This window comes from Loa loa (assembly GCF_000183805.2).
Source record: "Loa loa unplaced genomic scaffold supercont3.164, whole genome shotgun sequence".
Taxonomy (NCBI): Eukaryota; Metazoa; Nematoda; class Chromadorea; order Rhabditida; family Onchocercidae; genus Loa; species Loa loa.
In genome coordinates this window covers 38,496-60,955 of record NW_018108344.1, presented here as the reverse complement: position 1 = coordinate 60,955, position 22,460 = coordinate 38,496, and the positions used below count along the sequence as shown (strand labels likewise).

General features: G+C 33.4%; 2 protein-coding genes across 2 annotated transcripts in view; both read left to right on the top strand.

The window, feature by feature from the left end:
* Window positions 1-2,415, top strand: part of LOAG_04871 (hypothetical protein) — a gene marked incomplete at its 5' end in the record, with an annotated part of 3,374 nt that extends 959 nt beyond the window's left edge. The window contains 3 exons of the mRNA XM_020446702.1: window positions 591-736; window positions 1,083-1,208; window positions 1,566-2,415. Coding sequence (XP_020302991.1) covers window positions 591-736; window positions 1,083-1,208; window positions 1,566-1,709 — 416 coding nt within the window. The 3' untranslated portion in view covers window positions 1,710-2,415. The remainder of the gene's footprint in view (window positions 1-590; window positions 737-1,082; window positions 1,209-1,565) is intronic.
* Window positions 2,416-3,505: 1,090 nt separating this feature from the next.
* On the top strand, window positions 3,506-19,954 carry LOAG_04870 (hypothetical protein). The gene is made up of 34 exons (XM_020446701.1): window positions 3,506-3,589; window positions 3,944-4,031; window positions 4,627-4,686; window positions 4,898-5,045; window positions 5,146-5,285; window positions 5,871-5,969; window positions 6,349-6,497; window positions 7,608-7,781; window positions 7,874-8,045; window positions 8,252-8,382; window positions 8,790-9,024; window positions 9,185-9,396; window positions 9,667-9,820; window positions 10,076-10,255; window positions 10,390-10,432; window positions 10,692-10,912; window positions 11,398-11,512; window positions 11,643-11,975; window positions 12,550-12,659; window positions 13,001-13,095; window positions 13,367-13,537; window positions 13,696-13,793; window positions 14,040-14,295; window positions 14,660-14,785; window positions 15,137-15,428; window positions 16,667-16,819; window positions 17,348-17,517; window positions 17,685-17,830; window positions 17,908-17,948; window positions 18,198-18,244; window positions 18,338-18,384; window positions 18,797-18,875; window positions 19,085-19,240; window positions 19,457-19,954. The coding sequence occupies exons 2-34, from the start codon at window positions 3,984-3,986 to the stop codon at window positions 19,803-19,805; spliced, it is 4,950 nt and encodes a 1,649-aa protein (XP_020302990.1). The 5' UTR covers window positions 3,506-3,589; window positions 3,944-3,983; the 3' UTR covers window positions 19,806-19,954.
* Window positions 19,955-22,460: the final 2,506 nt, after the last annotated feature.

The following is a 22,460-nucleotide window of genomic DNA, read 5'->3' as shown; positions in this document are numbered from 1 at the left end:
GCGTGCAGAATTGTCAGCTCAGGATATCGTCATGGGTTAGTTTTAATCTACTTTTTGTGATTACTAATTTTCACATTGCTTGTTAATCCTCAGTGTCTATCCCATATACTAAAATAGTCCTTTTAAGAAGAATTCACATTTTCTTTATCATGGGTTGATTTTAAGCTGGAGGATTGTAAAATTATACAATGCTTCAGTGCTTACTATGTTACACAAACATGCTATGTTTTTACGTGAATGTAAAGTATTAATTAAAATTAATAATGAAGGAAGATTATTTCTTCAAATGGCTTGGTGATATTTAAGTATAAGTAAAAGTCATTTTACCGGCTATTAAAGCATTCTGTTGCACATCTTTTTCGGTCCTCTTTTTTGTCTTGGATAATTTGGGATCTTGGAGCAGTAGTCTTTCTACGTAGTATCATCTAGAAATGCTTGAGCGTATACCATCTCATTATGTTTGAATACTTTCAAATCACTTTTTTTCTTTAATGCGTTATAAAAGTCGATATTTTTTAAGGAAAATATAAATTTCAATGGTTAAAAAGAAAGGTTTTAAATTAAAAAAAAAAGAAAAAAAACCTTTTCAGTAGATGTTCCACGAAATTTTCGTTTACTGGAAGAACTTGAAGATGGACAGAAAGGCAAAGGTGATGGCAATATATCATGGGGACTTGAAGATGATGATGATATGACGTTAACACGTTGGACAGGGATGATTATTGGCCCTCCAAGAGTTGGCTTTTTTTTCCTTTTTTAATTTTACGTTTTGTATGGTGATTTTATCTGGAAGAAATTTTAATGAAAATTATTGTTTTTTTGTTGTTACCTCTGTAATTGCTTCAAACGGTCAAATGGTTAAAAATGAACCGTAAAAGACACATAGAAGATTGTGTCGGATTTTTTCACTCATTCGATGCAATACTTTTATTGGATAAGATTGTACGTTGTTAGGGCCGTAGTTGAGAATTTTCCAAAAGAATTAAGAATTAGTGTGTCTAATCAATGATTAATAGTTTAATCTAGCTATCCGAGCATTTTGCTTAATTTATCAGTTGATTAAACTGTCAACTTTAATTTAGACTCCATTCGAATCCAGAATATATAATTTACGCATAGAATGTGGTCAAAACTATCCAAAAGAAGCACCAACTGTGCGGTTTACGACAAAAATCAACTTGAACGGCGTGAATCAAGTTAATGGCATGGTAGTTGGTTAACTTAACTTTGCTAAGTTGTTGAATTTTGTATTTATGCAAAGCACAAAGCTGAAGTTAAGAAAAAAAGAAACAAGGGATGGTGAATTTCTAAACTTCCAAAAATTTAAATACAACTTTGAAATTGCTTTTAAAACTGTACAATTACCCTTAGATAAGTTGATATCCGTAATCGTAAATCTCCTTCCTTTCCACTCTTTTTAAAGATTGTGCTTCCGGATTTCTTGCTAACGTATTCTGTCTTTTTACGCAGTGTTACTTTTTGTTTTTGTTTAAAGCACTGTCAACAGAAATGATTTCAAAAATATTGTGAACAAATTACTCAAGTTTAAAAGTACTTAATCACAGGTGGATAGGCGATGTGTGCCCGTTCTCCGTCAGTGGAATAACACATTTTATATCAAAACGATTCTTGAAGATATACGAAAGACAATGATGACTGCAAAAGAGAATATGAAGTTACCACAGCCTCCAGAGGGTGCCACGTATTAGGATTTCGTTTTTTCGAATTTTCTATGATTTCCAAATTCAACAGCCCAACTTCTCATATTTATTGTTAATATTTGATCGTAATTTAATTTCATCACATGAGATCAATTTTTGACTTTTTTTCGCTTGGAAAGGAATGGAATCCAATTGGTTGCAATATTCAAACTACTAATAGCATCGTTTTTGTTTTGTACATTATTATTTCTGATTTCACTATAACTTCACCAAACTTCTAATGTTTTTATACGAAGTCTGATGTTTGAATATTCCAACGAATCTCTTCTGGAATTCCTGGTTGTTTGTATAAGTTAACCTACTGGAGGTAGCATCTTCGCCACTTTCATTTTATTTGAAAAAGGTTTAAGATATATTTATCGAATGTTATATCCGCGATGTGCGGTTTGTAACTTAGATCTATGCATGGGTAGAGTGTGCATTTGCGTTTTGATAGTCGAGGTTAGATATGGGTTTGTGTGTTTGTTGTCTTCGTCAAGTTTACGGAGTGCTGCTATCTTCTGCTATTTTCTTTTGCCCTTATGCCATCTCTACTTTTAATTTTAATTATTTCAAAAGAACACTCTTGTTTGTCATGTTATAATTAGGATCTTGCGGAATTTCATGAGTACTAAATTAAAGTAATATATTTTCTAATTATGTTCGACATTTATGTTGACAATGTTGTGTAGCAGATTAATTGTTTTTCGTGTGGTACTTTTCTTTTTTGTCAGTGATAGAAAAATGATTTTTTATCAGAACAAGTAAATGTGTTACAATAGCAAGCTTATGAAATTGCTGGTTTTTTTCCAGAATCTTCGAAAAAATTTTGTTGCTTGCTGGAGAAAGCCATAAGAGCGGAAGTACTTGTTCGCTTTTGTTTTGAGAAAAATTATGCGTACAAATTGGTTTGTTGCTATGCTACAAATAGAATATTTGTTTAGTTGTAATGGATTGTTTCTTCGCTTCGGTTACCAGTTTTAATTTGGTTTTTAAGTTTCATTTTAATTACTATTTAAAATAAAGATAGCTTTGAATGAGTATTTGGCGCTTTTGATTTTTTCTCAGTGAGGTCGTTACAATCGGTAATGTATTTAGCGACACTGTAAATAAATAAGTAAATAAATGAATCAACGAAAAAATAAGTAGTTGAATAAATGAATAAAAAATTAGTAAATGAATATAAATATAATGTCCATACATTTGCTAATTCTTTTTTTCATTCTAGTTTTCGTAGCATCTGCGCTAATTTTACTTTGAATGGGAAAAGAATTTCGAATGTATTTGTCAAATCTTGCCTTCTTTTTTTGATTTGATCGTTTAGTGGCAATTGTTTTATCCTTTTTTCGAGTGTAAAAGAAAACTGATAACTGTATGATTATAAGTTGCCTTCTGTCAGCGCAGTTGTCGTAATAACAGTGTTATTTCATAAGGATGAGATATTTTTAAGTAAATGACAGTTCCGTGCCCGACTTCGTTCTTGAAAATCCTTTAATAAGTAGGAATGCAGCTTGGATCTTGGGTCTCATTTTATATTTCATTACTATCTTATATGTTTCAGATTAATAGAAAGTTCTGTAGTGCAGAAAAGTATGATAGGGCATTTGATGTTGCTGCCATATTATCTAGAACTAATTAACACCATTTCCGCTGATTTTTGTGATCTAAATCAGATACGAGAAAGTTGAGGAGTAGAAAAGGACAAATAATTGCAAATTATTCTGTTATTTTTCAAATCGAAAGCAAGCGTGAGTTGCGTCGATTTAAAATCAACAAAATATCTGTTTCCACTATAACCCATCAATTTACAGGCTTTTTATCTATTGTATATAAGAACTCGCGATGAGGTTATGACATGATGTCAAAATTTGATGCCGTGACACATAATGGTAAGTTACTTGCCTAATTTTACTTACGTTGTTCACTCAATATAGTTAAAGTCTAAAATGTGCAAAACTTTGGCAATATTGCTGTCAACATGTCAGATGCTTGTGACAGTGTGACCTGTACTACAGAAAGCATGAGAACAGTTTCAGGCGTAGGTAGTAGTTTTATTAATAGCATAGCTTAGAAGCTGGAACATAGCATGTTTTTTTAATCTATTCATTTTCATCAGTTGCTCAAATTATGATATTTGATCGTAAAATTTCTAAAATTCTGTGAAAGAAAAGCTGAAAACTTAATTATGCAAGAAAGCTTTACTTATTCAGTATCAGTACTTATAAAATTTTATAAAATTTCAGAATTACTTGTGGCGATTCAACGCTATCTCTCTCAAGGCCCATGTCAGGAAGCAGCAAAAACGTTGAAGAACGAAATAGAAAAAATCAGGTTTTTAGTTGTTTTCTAACAACTTTCTAATCAAAATATTTGACAACGTTGGCCAAAGTATTTGATACTTTGTCGGGTAGAATGGTTAAAGTTCTTGCAGTTTTATAATAGAAATCTATATAGTCAAAATATTCGATTATCCAAATATGTATGTCAAGGTTCTCATCAGTCGAAATTCTATCAAAAAGCTTTCTTGCTATGAAATTCCTGTGAGTTTTATTTGATCATCGGAGCATATTTCTCGCCTTATCGATAGCACTTAGGTAGCTACCGCTTACTATCTATTGTTTCCAACCGACCACTCGATTTATTTTATTGAACTCTGAAAAGTTGTTGCCGTAAATACCGATGACAACAAATCCGTTGCAGGATAAAAACAAAGGATAATAACCACCATAGTAACTTACTGGAGCATGTCACGTTTTTTTTTTTCGGATTCTTTCATCATTCCGCTCTTTCGAGAGCAATACGTCGGAAGATCAGCATTTTCTACCTTTCTTTTTTTAGAGACATGGGAATTTTTGCCAGCTTTCTTTCATTCTTTAAACTTCTTCTGTTGTTTCTACTTAATTTGCTTTATATTGCTATTTTTCAGTTACTGCCTGTACGATATGATTATAAAGGCGAAGCTCATCAACGTTCTTTCGAAGATTTCGTAAGCTTATTTATTGGACGTCAATATTTATTCTGTTCTTTTTCTTTTTTAAAAATTTATTTAAAATAAATCGCACGATTTGACAACGATAAATTCAGGATGAAGTGTTGTGATGTACTAATTATGTGGAAGGTTTAAACCGCACAAATATTTTCTTCTTTAGAGTTTGTACTGTTTCAATAATCATTTTCCTAGAATTAACTTTTTTAAGGAAAGATCCGTTGTGCCGTTAAATATTTCACTGGTTTCCTTAATCGAGCGTCTTGGTTCTCTAATCGCCCTTGCAGTTCCGATTCCCTTACGAAATCTACCTCTAAGGATATATATGAATAAATCATATGCTTTAGACCGGAAATCAGGTTCTCTTTTTACTGCTCGTTTCTATTTGCTACTGTTACTGCATATTAACCTGCTAGTTTTACTGATTGATGCGGCGAAACAATTCCTTTCATGCTTCAGGGGATTTGATAAGGAAGCCAACATTACGGGTTGCCTTAGGACGTTCGAATATCAGTGTGCTAAAAAAACTGAATCCAATACGATCACGGATTGCACGTGAACTGGGTAGATCAATAACACCGAAATATCTGTTGCACAAGGTATGTGGAAATTTGTAGTTATTTTTTCTTCTGTTTGAAATTTTTCTACAACTTCAAACCTTAATCTTTAAATCTTTGGTGAAGGATGTCTTGAATGCATAAAGAAACCTCCTGTTATGAGTTTGTGAAGTCTTTTTTTTTCTTTTTTTTAAAATGTGCTTAGATGTTTACTGTTTGTTTACTCACAAATGGTGTAATTGGAAGTGTTGAGCATGACGTCATAATTTCTTTTCATGTACATTTGCTAATTCTGCTTTTTTCACAGTTATGGAAACTTTTTGTGCATAATTGCCGTACAGATTCAAATAATAAGCTAGATGTAACTGCCATGATATGAAGAAATTTATGGAATTTAGTTTCTTTAATATATCTGAGCAACTGAGGTGATGATTAGACGAACCTAGGAAATAGCAAATAAACAAAAAAAATTAAGACTCCTATATTAATAGATCATGGAATCGCATGATTTAATAGCACGAAATATATGGTAGTCTTAATATCAATAAATATTATAAATATTTGTTAGTGATTTCGCCTACCAGGTTTAGCATCCACTTTTGCGATGCAAGAAAAGAAAATTTTCAGAGTTCAATAAATAACTTCGAATTACATTATCGCATTCTTGGTCATCTGTCATCGGTTTTTTGCGTTGCGTTCGATAAATCTGGCTCTTATGTCATTACGGTGATGTATTTTCTATTTGAAATTCTCTTTCTGAATTCGTTCGTGTGATATCCGAATGAATTTAAATTTACCCACTACTTCGACTTCGACTTTTGTTTCGAAGTACTTTTCTGTAATTTTCTCGAGACCGAGAAACATATACTTGTAAATTTCGAACATATGTAGCAAAGTACGATTTATAATTGGTTTACTGAGGGTAGTAAACGACCAGTTGCAGATGATATTCCTTGAATAATATTGTGATATTTCGAAAGAATTTTTTTCGGGGTTCATAAGCATCTAAGAATAGCATGAATCATGTCAGTATTGAAAGATTAACCTGATTTGTCGCGGGGGAAATCTGGTTATTTTCAGGGCTGCATCTATTTTTTTTTTTTAGGGTGCTGATGACAATCTTGTTAAAATATGGAATGTACGAACAGGTTTGTTGCGTTTCACGTTGCGAGGACATTCAGCTGAAATTTCAGATATGTCAGTCTCAGAGGATAACACGTTGTTAGGTACTGGTTCCGTGGATAAAACAATAAGGTAATTTATACTTTATAAACATATCTACCAATTATATTGTCTAAAATAGTCTTTAATAATGATAAGAAGAGTAATGTGATGATGACAATAATTTTACGGTAGTAATTATAGTGAGCATAATATAGATTGTTGTGACAGCAATGATAATAATGGCAGTGGTAATGAAGGCACTAGTAACAGTAATGATAATACTAGTAATAGCACTTCTTAGCAGCATGTGTACTAGATGAGCCATTTAATACCAACCCAAAAGGTACGATTTTATTATCTCTAACCATTTCTCCCTGTTCTGCCAGTATTAAAATTATTCATGTTTCTCAAGTTGTGCCACCTTATCATTTTTTGTTATCGTTATTACGTTGTTGCTACTGTGACTTTTGTTCTTTTGAATACTGGATGGGAAATGCATTGTAGCAGAGCATGATAAATATAGAAAAATTCCTTCTGCAAGAAATACGATTACTGGCTTGAAAAGTATTTTCCAGACCATGTTTTCATGAGCAGAAATTATAGAGAAAACAGAGTGCTGACAAACTGCAACGGAGACTTTGAAAAAATGAAGGTACCGATCGAAACATATGAATTACACAAAAATTTTAAGAACTGGAAACGTAGTTGAAATTTTTAGGGGTTTAATCTCTATTTCTCAACTAGAACTGATTTTATCGGCTGTCAATTTTCACTTCTTTTATTACCGTGTAATACCAGTTACATTAATGATTGGTGCGATCATTTGATGTATCCATAAATATTTTGCACTGTTGTTCGGAATCGAGGTTTCCTCGCTTAGAATGTAGAAATCAGTGAGGTATTGTCTACAGAAAAAATAGGGGAAAAAACAAGTAGGATGATACAATTGCTAGACTACAGTACTATATAAGATAACGATACTACAAGAGAAGAGTACTAATCTTTCTTTTGCAATGCCTGTCAGATTTTCTGGTTGCACTTTCTCTGTCAGATTTTCTGGTTGTAGCTTCTGGTATTTATTTGTTTGAACTCCAAAACCAGTGAACTCCAAATCTAATCATACTAAGGCTTCCTTATTGATTCGAATATTGGACACATTTCTCTCTGGTATTATTGATTAAATTTTTTTTTCAATTTCAGAGTTTGGTGCTTGCAAACAGCTGCACCCTTGGCTTTTTATCGCAGCCATTCGGCAATGGTGACGCTGATTGCTTTCCTACCATTTGTCGATGGTATAACACGTTATTTGGTTTCGGCTGGTGGTGATTGTCTTGTGAATTTTTATCGCTACAACTCTTTGGATCATGAATTTGAGTATGTTTTTTACACCTAATTCCGTGTTGCCTGAAATGTTAATGTTTTTTTCTTTCATTGTAGGATTCAAGATTCACTGTTTGCTTTTTCAGAGAAGTGCCGACACGATTCTATGAACGTACATCATCAGGTGCTCGTATTGTGAGTTCATGTCATAGCCCCGGTGGTAGCTTGGTAATTTTTGGGGATACACACCACAATCTCAGGATTTATAAGATCACTCGTGACAGTGTTATTAAAGTTAGCGATATTGAAGCACATACAGTACGTGATTTCTTTTTTCTACATCCAAACTTTTACTTAAAATTAATTTCATGATATTAGGAATAAAAGGCGACTTCATATTCGAAGATTGCTCTCGGGGTCTGAATTTGAATTAAAATTCATTTACCAATATGATTTAATTCTGTTGAGATTTGCAAGCACATCGGATATTTTTATATCTTTTCTATGCTTGTTGCTTTTTTCAGGATCGAGTTGACAGTTTGGTATGGGCACACAGCGGATTACGTTTTGCTAGTGGTAGTCGAGATGGTGTTGCTAAAATATGGAAATTTGAATTTAATGATTGGATTCCACTTGTCTTGCATCCTAAACTAAGGTGTAGTTTCCAGAATGTTTTCCGTAAAATTGATTGATATAGTTTCCCAACCATAAAATAGGAAATCATGCAGACTGATGCTTAATCACGGAAACTCATGCAGCCTAATGGAATAATGGTTATTCAATTGTTGCCAACTTTTAGATAGGTATAAGGAAAGAATTTTTTCCAACCTTTTTTTTTCATATATTGCGGAAGTTTTGTGCGACAAAGACCAAATTTTCGGAAAGGTGGCTTTAAAATCGCAGATTTTACAGACTTTCCAATTTCACATTCTTCTCTGACTTCTAAGGAGAGAAGTAAATTAGGGAGGGGGGGGGGAAGGGGAGAGAGAGGGGTTTGTTTCGTGGGTCAATAATTTTTTGCTACATTTGTTATCTGCTAAAATAATTTAAAATATGTTTCAGAGATGAAAAGGTTTCAAATTCGCGTAACACATACAAGGTAACAATGTTATGTTGGTCATTGAGAGATGATTTTATTGTTACCGCTGGCTCCGACTTCGTTTTACGGGTGTGGTCCTCAGTATCCGGCAGTGAATTACGTCAACTGATAGGACACAAGGAGGATGCTTACGTTCTGCATTCACATCCTATATTTGAGGATTACGTTCTGAGCGGTGGTCATGATGGCTTCCTGATGGTATGATTTAAATTATTGATTTACATGGGGGAATTGTAAAGTTTAAATGTCGTAGATTATTTGCACCATTCACAGTAACTGAAAACTACTTACACATCTAATTTGTAAAAAATAAAGAGAATTTTATAGGAATTTGAGGTTTGGACTTATATTTAAATAGGTTTGGAATGTTTATACCGGCACTTTGGTTAAACGGCATCAGAATCTCATCGAAGGATCTGGGTATGGAGCTGTTTTCGACTTTGCAATTTCGCCTGATGGTACTTTGGTTGGAGCTGTCGATTCGCATGGACATCTTTCCATACTCGGTGTTGGAACAAATCAAATGGCTAAGACCACCCCAAAAGAACAGTTTTTCCATACTGATTATATGTAAGTGCTTTTAGAAAGAGGAAAGAGTAAATTTTAAGCTTTCGTGAGACTTCAGATGCAAAGCTGCACTTTTTCGAAATAAGAAGGAGGTTTAGGGTCAGTTGATGAGTGATATTAACTGAATTGACACTTCATGTAAAATTCCAAATAGGATTTGAATTAAACAGGGTTAATTTCTGCAGTATAGCGAGTTTTTCTTTCTTTTTTTGTGGCTTAATCAGCAACAGATATAGTATCACGTAGGAGTTTCTTCAAACTAAGCAAATTAAGGCCACTTATACTGGATGAGAATAATTACTTCGTGGATGAAGAAACGGAAATTGCACCTCATCTTATGGGTCCACCAAGACTGGTTGATGCAGATGGCGTTGACTACGACGATGATATACAGGCAGTAGTACCTGGACGTGATCTATTGCTGCGCGTAATTTTTCACAATTCTTTATTTTGTAGTGAGCGAAGTTTTGTACGAGAATAACTTGTTTACTTAAGTAACTGAAATAGTTACCTGAGATTTCTTTCATCCTTCTTGCTGCCATTATAATGGCACCATCTTCATCTTTGTTTAGTTAACCACTGACAGCCCTTTCAACGTTCGTTTCATGCATAACTCAGTGCTCTTCAGTCCTCTGATAGACTGGATTAAATGATTTATCAAATAACCCCACTATGGTTTCAGGATGATAGCTTGATTCCGCAAAATCCGCCATGGTTATCGCGTCAAATGGTTTGTATGTTGCCGAAATCAACAGTTGAGATAAAAAATATGTATTTGACTGAATTAAGGGAACAAGAAGAGGATATAATGTTACGTGAAACGAACCGAACGCGCCCGCGTGCTATTTCAGTCATTGAACGAGTACTTTTTTTTCTTTTCATACTGCAAAAGCATATCTTAATCATTTCTTGCCTTTTTCGATATTCTGTAGATTAAAGAAGTAAACTGTGGGATCTCAGTTTTATGTGGGACTCTTAGTGAAATTTTTGTTTCAGAAAATTAATGTGATAAATACAGTTTCCCGAAGAAGGCGAGCGGGTAAGTTTCAAAATTTTGTGCAAACTGGTGAAATTATTTTAATTAAATGTATCAGTTGTACCTTAAATATAAGAAAGAAATAATCGTACTTTCCAGTTTTTCCTACAAGAGAATTGGATTCCAAGAGTAGTTTGGTATTAAGAAAACGTGCAACCCAAAAGGAAAAACTTCGTCTACTATCTTCCATTTTTACTATCTTTTAATATTCTGCTTGTTAATGCATATTGTTTATGCAAGAACAGCGACCGAAATTTTGTAGGAGTTCGTTGGTCAGAATGTTTTCCGCAGCGACAGCGAAGACTTCGAAATCAGCAACTAGCGGATGAGACCGAAATTGATGATGATGTAACAGAAGCATCCACTGCCGATTCATCATTCATCTCTACTTCGGCAACTGATGACGAAATTTCAAGTGAAAATACTGCGACTTCTGATGATTCCAGCGATAGTGACTACGTCATTAACACCCGGAGAAGTGCTGTGAGTTGTATATATTGCAGTCAGTGATAAGTCTAGTCTGAACTATCCAACTATCCATTAGTAAGGATTATGTAGGGAGGATGAAGCAATAAAAATGAACTTTCCGGTGTCTTTTATTGAATATAGCATATAATTCAATGTTTTGGATTCTATGTGACAGGAAGACTTTATAAATAAATATTCCCTGAACCGACAGATAGTTGAAAACAGAAGTTATTCTTTTGAAGTGGTGCAGTTTTTATTTTGTGCAACTGCAATGAATCTTTTTTTGATTTAATGTAAATATTTTCTCATGAATTACACTGCATCCTAGCTTGCACAGTAGCATGTCTGCAAAGTAAATAATATTGTTCAAATTAACAGCCACCCTTAGTGGCAAGTCTATTTAAATTTATAGGATTCATTATGTCGAGGGACTATTTTTCTCAAAACATATTTTTGGAATCATTTTCCTCTGTGGTTAATCATTTATCGCTTTTTTGCAGAGCCGGCGCCGAAGAAGAATCGAAGTAGAGCAGGACGGTGGTATTGTTACTTCAGATACTACGTCACCTATTAGAACTTCAACACGAAGGAGACGTCGACGAATTATATTATCGGGTATAGCTCTAATGAACATTGTTGATAATCATTTTGTTGCTAGATGATTAATCCCTGGATAATTCTATTGCCATCTATGTGGGTACTCCCTTTTTTATCTTTTTTTTCCATTTTTTAAAATTGATTTCAGATGAAGCCGAAGATGCGCCGTCAGCTGATGATAATACAATTGATAAAAAATGTGAACCATCCTCTTCAGCTTCAAAATTGTATTATATGGATACCGAACCGGGACCATCAAATGTCAGATCGTCGCTTTCTGCAACTGCAGTTTTACATTCATCGGTTGATAGTATGTCGGGTATTTCTACACCACATTCACCCTCTGAACAAGACGCATCGCCTGCCTCTTTAGATAATTATGACGCTGACGCAGATTTCCCACGATGGATGCGTCTAACACAACCGCTTCGCTTTCCGTATGTTGCACAAATCGGAGATGAAGTGGTTTACTTCAGGCAAGGTAGGTTTGCTTATCAACTGAACAAATGGAGTTTTATGATTTTGTTAAATCATTTGAAAATGACATTGATCGGCTTACATATGCACATAGAAATAAAAGTTTGCTTCCTCCAGTGTTTTCCACGAGGTACGGATGTACCGATTTTTAATCGGTATTTTTAATCATCCATTTGACTTCAGTCATTGCATTCGTGCTTACTACGTGATCAGCCTAGTCTTTTTTTATATTGTTGTTACTTAATATGCTCAAGATGCAAGCAAATTTTTTTGTGAAGTCTTGTAGCCGTAAACCTGCGTATATGTACGGTTCAGTTGATATTGACCCGAACTTGAATGAGCGTTGTCTCAGTGGGACACTTCCTTCTTCGGCATTTAACGTAGTACAACATTGTTGGTAGCATTGATCCACACTAAACACAAAAAAGCATCAACTTTAAAAGGTTCGATGCAATGCCAGCCGTCTGCTTTTTACTAGGTTAGGAATAAGAAGTATTGCAAAAAATTTGTCTTTTTCTTCTGAACAGCTTTTTTTCATTTATTCATATTTAAGAAGAATGGAAAATAATTTTTTTTAGGACACGAATTTTACTTGCATGCCGTAGAAACAAGAGGTTTGTATCACGTTACTCATAGGCTGAAACCGTTGGCTCAACTAAATGCCGAAGAATTTTGCATCGTTGAGGAGGTTGAATATTTTTCCCTTTTAGATTCAGGATTTAGTACAGTTTTCATATGCTTGAAATTTACTTACAGCAATGATTCATTTCATTCATAGTTGCTTGTCGGGAATCAACGATATCAGCTGCCAAATCCATGCAATGCACTCATTGGTTGGAGTATTAGTACAATTTTAATCACTTGATTACCATTGGTTAATACTTGTTGAGCGTCTTCTTGGCTTGATTAAAATATTTAGAAACATATCCCATTGTCTTCAACTGACTTCGACTATCGGAAGTCTTGCGTCACATTTCTCAGAGTAGCATTACTTTTTTAAGATTAATGTGGAATTTTAATATATTTCAGATTAGATATCTGAGAAAACCATATAGGCTAACAGCAGTGAAGCTCGCGCAGACAAATGCAGCCGGTGTACGGACTGGACTTATATTCTCAGTGAAGTAAGTATAATTCATTTTACTTTTTTTATTTGAACCAATTACGTCTGGTTCACGTTACTTATGTAAAAACAGTATTAAAAATGATTTTTGCGTGTGGAGGAGGAGGGGAGGGGAGACAAGTAGTAGTTTGAAGTGGTGAATATAAAAATCGGTACCTCGCATAAATCGTTTCAATCTATTTGAGTACTTATAAATCTGGCTATTTCAATAAACTCGATCTTTCTCTTTGTTTAGCTGAATTTGGCTTTTTTTTTCAAATATTCCACTGCAGATTTCATGATATGGAAAATGTGCCCGACTTCATTATATTACGACATCTTTACGATGAATCAGTGGCACGTCGTTATCAGCCTGGCACACGAATTGAAATTATTTTGGACAATCATTGGTGGACTGGTACCATTGATAAGAAAGAGGTACATGATGAAGAAAATTATCCAAGGTTTGTTTCTTTCTTTTTTCTTAACTGTCCAGTGTCTCACAGTTGGTTATTAGAAACATAATTTTTGAAGGGAGGTTTAACAGGTCATTTTAAGAAAACTTTATTTTTGTAGAATTAAAAAATTGGATCAGAAAACTCATCGTGTAGAATTGTTCCAGATCGAATTGGTATTGTCTTACAGTTAGATGGGATACTGGAGAAGATGAAAAGATGAGTCCGTGGGATGTACAACCTCAGCAACCAAATCGACGTTCGGGTACGATTTCGGATTTCATTATTTATTATATTGGATCAGAAGGGTAATTGAGGAGCGTGAGTTATCAGAGTATCATGAATAAACATGGAGTACAATTTTTTAGAGTTTCAACTGATTTTTTTATTGGCACGTAAGAAACAAAAAAATAGAAATGATAATTGTTATAATTTCATAATTTATTTGTCATCTGTTACTACTACTATTACCGTTATAATTCTATCTACTTCATTTCACAATGATTTGAAGGCATTGCAAGCGAAGAAGACCAAGTATTATTTTCCCAATACCCAGTCAATGAAAGTGATTGGATGGGCGCAGTAGAAGGTATCAGTGCATGTTCGGAACGTTTCATCGATGCTGTGAGAAGCATGGAAGATGATCTTCATGTAAAACCATTCGCAGCACCTGTCAACTTGGCTGAATATCCGGATTACTTGTGGGACGTAGATTATCCAATTGATTTGAGTACGATTGTCGAACGGGTCAAAAATCGATTCTACAGGTTCAACGATTAAATTGATTCGTTGGCATCGGATATCTCATATTAATAATTGGAAAACTGGGCAGTTCGAATTTTTTAACCTTAATTAACTTGTCGGCTTCTATTTATTTTTCAATATTTCCATGATACATTTACCAATACATCGGTTAAAAAGTTGCTGCATTGGTTAGTTAAGGTCAAATAATTCGAACTGTTGGCAGGTTTTCTGACCAGTTAACATTAAGCATTCTAATGTTGGCTGATACAATGACCATAAACCAGCTTTTCGGGAAGCCATATGGAACCGTTCGCGGCATCTCGGTATGACCATGATGCAGCAACATCGAATGATCAATCGGTCGATAGATTTGTTTTGAAATTTCAGAAGATTGGCGAGTTTACAGCAGGATATTCGCTATATTGCAATAAATGCACGCCTTTTTAATCAACCAAACAGTGAAATTGTACGAAATTCAAGAGTTTTGGTAGAAACACTCATTCGTTATCTCAAGTAATTTCTTCTTCAGTAAATTGTATCACACAATTCATTAAATTATATGACGGAATAATTTCTCGATTCCACTCTTACCATACAGAAATAAATACGCCAAAAATTTTAATATCGGATGCTCTTCAACAGCAAACTCAATTGTGGATAAAAAGAGAATGATGCTCAAATTTATTCACTCTTTATTTATTCACTCAAATTTATTCACTCAATTTATTCACTTTCCGCAGCAAAAAAATCTTTTTGTTGCATTACTGTTACACAAACTGGTTTCAACTATATCGGACTTAGTGCAACTTACTATTTTCTTACCTCAGCCTTTTTTTTTCAACTTCTAAGCAAATTTAATTTTAGCGATGCTCAGTACACGGATGCGATGCAACTATTTCGTGTTTTGAAAGCTGGACAAGATAGTGAATTAAAAGAATACAATAATTTGAAGCAGTGCACCAAAGCTGCAGTTGAAGAAATGAAGGAAGAGCCATCCGCTGTTGCAAAGAAAGTAAAACATCGATCGCGTAATAGTGCTATGTCACCGAATCCTTCCATAGATCTTCCTTCTGAATGGTATACCGAATGTGTAGACGTGCTACGAGAAGTGATGTCGGAGCGAACTTCGACTCATTTTATCAGTTCTGGTAGTGAGGTTAGTATCCTGTGCTTCACAAAATATACAGATGTACAAAACTTAAACTCTTCCCAATATTAGATATATCACGATTACTTGGTATCCATCATGTTTTTCATTGCCATTAGAAAAATTATACGTGATGTACACATGCCAGATTTATTACCACCACTTTCTAATTGTTTATTTCCACTATGGCGTAAAGCAATTCTTACGTTGGTGCCACTTGTCAAGACTTAATATTTTTCTGCTATTAGCAGAATCAAACATTTTCTGAATAACAAATTTCGCTTCATCTATTGTTCCTGACGATATTTACTGTATTGCTCATGCATACATAGGTTAAATTCCGAGTACGTTTTAATTGGTTTTCTCGGCGAGCTTTACTCCTTTTCTTCATCACTTGCACCTCTTCTCCGTGTTTCATCGCTTTCAGTATACTAGTATTTCAAATGGAATGAAGTTTGCTGCCATCGTTGTTCTACAATGAATAAATGGAAGACTCTTCTTTGTTCCCAGTCTTCTTTGTTTGGTCATCGTTTTTCTGTATTTTCCATTGCTAGAAACCATACGTTGCTTTCATAATTCATTTGAAATTGTTCGTATTAATAGGCTGTATTTTACAATTACACCCTATACCTCTGAGTTGGGTTAAGAATTCCTTCAATTATCATCAATCTTTCTTTGTTACACATTACATCTGGCAATATTCAAATCAAAATTTCTTGAAGACTAGAAATAGATCAATTGGGGTACCGTTTTATTCTACATATATTGATCGATTCAGCAAGAAGAACTTTTAAGTTTAATCTTATTCTATCTTGAAAACGAAATTGAGTTGATAATTCCTTGTAATTATCATCAATCTTTCTTTGTTAGATATTACATTTGCTCCTTGAAGAAAGCAAAATGATTTTGACATTCAGTTCTGTTTAATTGACCTACTTGTTGCATTTTGGATGATTATCCAAATGAACGAAATTCCATGATCTTTACGGAGCTTTTTTTGTTAGACGAACTATTTCTGAATTCTTGGGGTAAAAATAACGGGAGATAAATGAGATGTCATGAGGGATATGAAGTAAATTTGCAATACTCATCCCATTAAAAAAAAAAAAGTCGCATGGAAGTGTCGTGATAGTGGGGATTCCCATTCCAGTTCCAGAGGATTTTAACAATACCATCAAATAAAATTATGTTGAAATTTACCATTTTTCTTTTCATATTTATTAAATGAAGGAAATTTCATAGTTCAGTGGCTTGCGGATGTATTTTCGTCATATGATGATTTGTTAACTGTGAAGGAGAAGGTTATTACACGAGCATACAGCAGTCCTTTGGAAGTTGTTAATGCAGTGAAAACTTTGATGCAAGCATGCCGGAATGCTGTTGATAATAAGCGTTCGCCGGTAAGAATTTTTGTTCCGCCTTCAGTATATTTGAATATTTCCAATCCAAATATTAGTTGTCGCTCTATGCCTCTACTTCCAGTTTATGATTATTCTTTATATGATCACTATTATCACTTCTTTTCTCGCTTTCCTTCTTTTTACTATGTTGCTGAGACATGACTGCGTCTCAGGCACAGTGTCATCAATAACTCTATGCTGGTTTAATTACCCGCAATTCCGAAATATATTTGACCGACTTTTTATATAAAAACTATTAATGCGGGAAAATCTAATCTATTGCTGGTAGTTCTCTTTAACCAGTATGTTTCCCTTTTTGTTATCACACGCAATGCTGTAAATTGATCTACATTTATGCTGTACACGTGGAATAACCTATACCAATTATTTTCACGAAATAATCTTGCGTCGAAGTCTTATGATAATCATTTCTAATACATGGTAATAACTAATTCAGGAATAGTTAACAACTGATGCCATGGATGAGAAAATCACAATCAGCTCCTTAACACGTCTTCCTTTGTTCAGGTTTTTCGCGACAGCTTAGCGTGTGCTGCATCATTTGACAGCAAGATGGCACCTGTTGTAGCAAAATGGCAACGTATGAGGCAGTCAGAAGCACCCTTAACTGCAAATGAAGGTGAAGGCCACCACTTACGAGATCGGCCAAAGAATTCACATGTCTATAATACAAGAAGGTAGCCGTAACGTCATATTTTGTAAAACTCATTCAGAACATCTTATCTTTTAAGAGCGGTTTATGACTACTTTTGAAGCATTCCAGATTAGTTCTTGTAATTTCAAGACGTCATTTTTGTATTCCTGTTTTCGAATTTTACCTTAATTTCATTAAAAAGAAATTCAGTCGTCACGAAGAAAAAGAACATGACGATCAAAAAAATGGAGCATCGACGAGTACAACCACACTTGTTCGTTCGGGACGGACTGGGAGAATGCCACGCGGGTATTATCGAAATCTGAATAATGGAATATATATTACACAGGAGCAAGGTTATTTATATTTTTGATTTTTTGCGGACATTTTTATTTCGTAATGTGCAGCGCAAAATCTGTATTATTTTTTATAGATCCTTCAAATTTGGGATCTTGTACATGGTCTAGTAATCAGGTTAGTTTTTTCTTTTTTTTTACTTATGGTAGCAAAATAGCAATAGAGTTTGATAACTTTTACTACCCTTTATGGTTTAGTTGTGGGTATGGAAAAAGGCTTTTACCCTGAGACATAATTTGAGACAGGATATAAAATCACTAGTATAATAACGTTTGTCGCCGCATATTTTGCCTTTTTTCACCACAGTCGTTACCGACCCAGTTTTTCATATGGAAAAGAAACATATTGGTCTATTGATTATTCTAGGATTCTGGTCGTGCACGAAGAAATACCACAGAATGTAATCATGCGAGGTTAATTTTCATACTGCCATTTTAAAGAAGAATTAGAATTTTAATAAGGAATTAAGGAGCATTTTTTTGCATTTAATCATTCAGTTTTTTTAGAAACCAGCAAGCAAGTGGTAATAATGCACAATCGGAAGATCAACCAGGTTAGATTTTGGAAATTGGAAAGAGTCTAAATTTCTTATCTTTATTATTTTTTTTTTTAAATAAAAGTGAGCATTCCGTGTACTATCTGCAGTATTAATTTAACATAACTAATGGGGTTGATCAAGTACTTCTTAGATGCCATCAGAAGTTGTTAGTATTTGAAATATTTTTTTAATAAAAAGGTTATCGATATTATCCTTTCGTTAACAGTGATACCATCTGGTTGAAATGTCGGTAGCTATATTTAGTGATCTTGGATATAGCACTACAGTCATCATTTCATGATAGTGAGTGATGGGAATTGAAACGTATCGTTCGCTTGTTATAAAATGCGTTCATATGAATAAGAAATATGTCATTGGGTTGGCTCAGTTAAAATCCTTTATGTTGTATGTTATGTATTATTTCTAGGGCCATCTGGACTGCAGAATAAAAACAGCCTAATAAATCTGAGAAGAAGCTCGAGAAAACGAGAGAAACGTTACAACTTGTTAGTTTTTTCCTAGATGGTTTTTATTAACAACTCTTAAGAAAGAAATGTTTTTTGGTCAGAGAAAAGCTTTTATTTTCTATTTCCTACATAGTGTGCATGCTCAATTCTTTTTTTTATCTCATCCGTTGCGATATGTTACGATGTTGCAGGTTTAGATCAGTTACTCAAGTAATCCTTTTATTGCTAACAGAAAAATTGTATTTTAGTGGTACGGTGACAGTAACGGATGAAAGTGATGAAGATACTGGTAAAGATGATGACATTTTATGCGATGGAAGAAGTACGGCTGAAATAGAAGACGATGATTCGTTAAGCGACTGCAGTTGGAATATGAGAACAAACAATGCGAAGAAAAACAAAAAGTGCGTGCCTAATTTTTCTTGTACTGAAAAGAGATTGGATTAATGAGTTTTAGTTTTTGATATAAAGTGGAATTGTATGCTCCATGTCGAAGTGAAAGTATCATAAATTCGAGGTTGATGAGACCACACTTTTCGTTATCCTATTGAAACGCGTTATGTTGATTTTATTGGATCATGATCGAAATTTTATGCCTTAGTTCAAAATGTAATTTCCAGCCATCGAAAACGAACATGTGGAAGTCAGGAAAATGTGGAAATCAGCAAGAAGCGACGTCGACAAACCACAGTGAAAAAATTTGAGGACGATGCAAATTCTACACCATATTCCATTAGTGAGCAAAATTCATCGATGGCAAGAACATATGTGACTAGAAATCGGCAAGGACATCAGAATCACGCGGCTGCACAAGCAAATGGTGACAGTCACCCTCGGATTCGGTTAAGGCGATCCGTTCAACGAAATGTTAATTATAATGAGAATGAAGTTAGCGATGACGATGATGACGATGATGAGGCATCGAATAGTAGTGCTAAACGGAAGAAGACTCGTAAGCATGATAAGTAGTGTATTTTGCCATATTTTTCACAGTCTGCAAATTTTCAACACTGTATTCTAAATCATGTTTACATGAATTTGTTCAGACGAACCAAATGTATCTATGTTCTCTCCAAAAATTTGATGTATATATCGATAATCACTTAAACTTGGATCCGATTTAAATTTAAATGAGTAAGTTCAAGTCGTTACAAAATTCATATCAAATTCGAATACGATATTCAATTCTCTATGAATTGATAATAACTAAATATTACTGTACATTTCGACTTTGATGTTGAAGATATTTCGGTTCTTTCTCAGCAATATTTTTTTTAGCAAGACTTTTCTCGGTCCTCCCCCGGCAACATTTTACCCGTGTTTCATATTTCAACATTTTAAAAATTACCAGCTTATTTGATGAATTTCTGAAAGAGCCATACTTCCTTAGGTTATTGAAACGATTTTCTTTGCCTGATATATTTTCTTTTTTTCACAGCGTTACATGCCATGAGATATATTACCATACACACTGGTTATTATTATCATTTATACATATAAAGAAATTGATTTTGATAATAATGAGCGCCAGTCGTGAACATGAGTATTATTTAATTGTAATTTATAGAGATGTTGTATTATAAAATCACGTAGCACTAAATTTTTTTTTATCAAAACAAAGTTAAAATTTAAAATCTTATCAAATTTCTAGTTTTATTGTTGCAGATGCTTTAGTTTATTGTTTGTTAATGTTTTGTATTTAGTACGATTGAAGTATTTTTCATTAAGCCAGTTATTTTGGTTCAGATATTATTTCTTGGCAACGATACAGATTGAATGTTTTGTAAAAATTTCTTTCTGAATATCTGAATTCAGAAATTACATCCGAAGATAGACATTCCTTATAAATGCTTCAGTATTTACGATAGTTAAATTTGATTATGATAGCTCTGGACTTTTTCCATTTGTCCATGTTTGTATGTTGAAGCACTTAAGATTGTAATGCCGAATATATTTGAGTGATATTTAGGCGACTTCTTATTTCGCGGGACAATTTAAAATAGGAATCGAATTTTTAATTGATATATAACAATTGTATTTTTGATGAATATATTTGTGTAGTGCTTAACTTTAAAGCTCATTTGTTCATTTATTTATCTCTGTTTTTTTTTCTTGTTGGAAATTATTTCTTTGATCCGTAAATTGAAAATTTGCGGTAAAATCTTGCTTTTTAAATTACTGTCATCATTCATCGAAGGGGATTAGATACCACTTACTTATGTCGCTACTTTCATGATTGCCCCAAATCAAAGTTTTTTTTTTCTAACTTTTTTCCTTGCTCATAAATTCCGGGAATGAAACAGTACAGGTGGGACAAAGATGGTCATTTCCAAATTTTAACAGCATTAACCTTGAATACCATTTTTTACAAAAATCAAAATGAACAATATTCATCCGTTTCATCAATGTTTAACAGGGATTTTATGTTTGCCACTTACGGAAGCTATCATTCAATTACAAAAGTCAGTCGAAGTAATCAAAAATTCCGTTATTGACAACCTCAAATGATTCAACCAAAGCACATATGGAGCCAATGTTGAAAGAACGTATATTAGTAATTAATTACCGTCACTAATTAATGTCTTCTTTTGTAAACTCTTGTCAACCTTTTTTTCTGCACCATTTGTAAAATAGATTAAATAGATTAAGAATTGTGAAATAGATTAAAAATAAAAAAACTTGTGAAATAGATTAAAAATTCGATTTTATTGAGCGAATACGAATTCATTTAATATTGCTTATTTGTTGTGCTAAATTTTTGAACCAAATAATTCAACAATACCAATGAAATTATGAAAATTCACATAACCTGAACATTTTTAACGATAGCATTTTCGTAATTTATGGATGATGCGTCGTTCAGAAATTTCCTAATAACATTGCCACTTGGCTGTTTTTTATTAACAACAATAATGTTCAAATATTCTATTAGAAGCATCTCATAAAATAGCATAAGATTTTTGTTTAGAGAAAAATTGAAAATTCAATTTAATTTACATAATGTGAAATAAAAACGAAAAAAGGAAAAAAAGTAAAGATAAAGTATTTCAAATGAATTTATATGAAAATTGTATGCGACTTAAGTAGTCATTAATAATTTGTTGTCATTAAAGTTTAGTAATATGTGTTTGATACTAACATTCATAATATATGAAGTAAAGTACTGAACTCAGTTACATATATTATATATAACTTACTGGAATTCTCCCAATCACTGATTGCAAATCACGGAAATGCATAAGTTACTGATTCTTAAAAGTAATTTTTGTCTTAGAAGACATTTAAAATTTGAATCAAAATCGATGATATTTTCCCGTCTTTTTCATTAAATAATCACCAATATCGCTTAAATACATTCAAATAATTCTAATCATTGTTATCCTAACGAAATACAATAATGTGAAAAAATTATTTAATAAATCGTTTTTTCTAACTTCGAACTACTTTTTTTTTTCGGATTGGGATTAATCTTTTTATCATAACGAACAACGGTACTATCTGCGATTCAATTGCTATCAGTAATAATAAAGTGGTAAAAAAAAAGCAAAAAAATTTTACATGATCTGGAAAATATTCATTTAATGAGTTCCCAATCATTCGATAATGAATGATACTTTAATACAT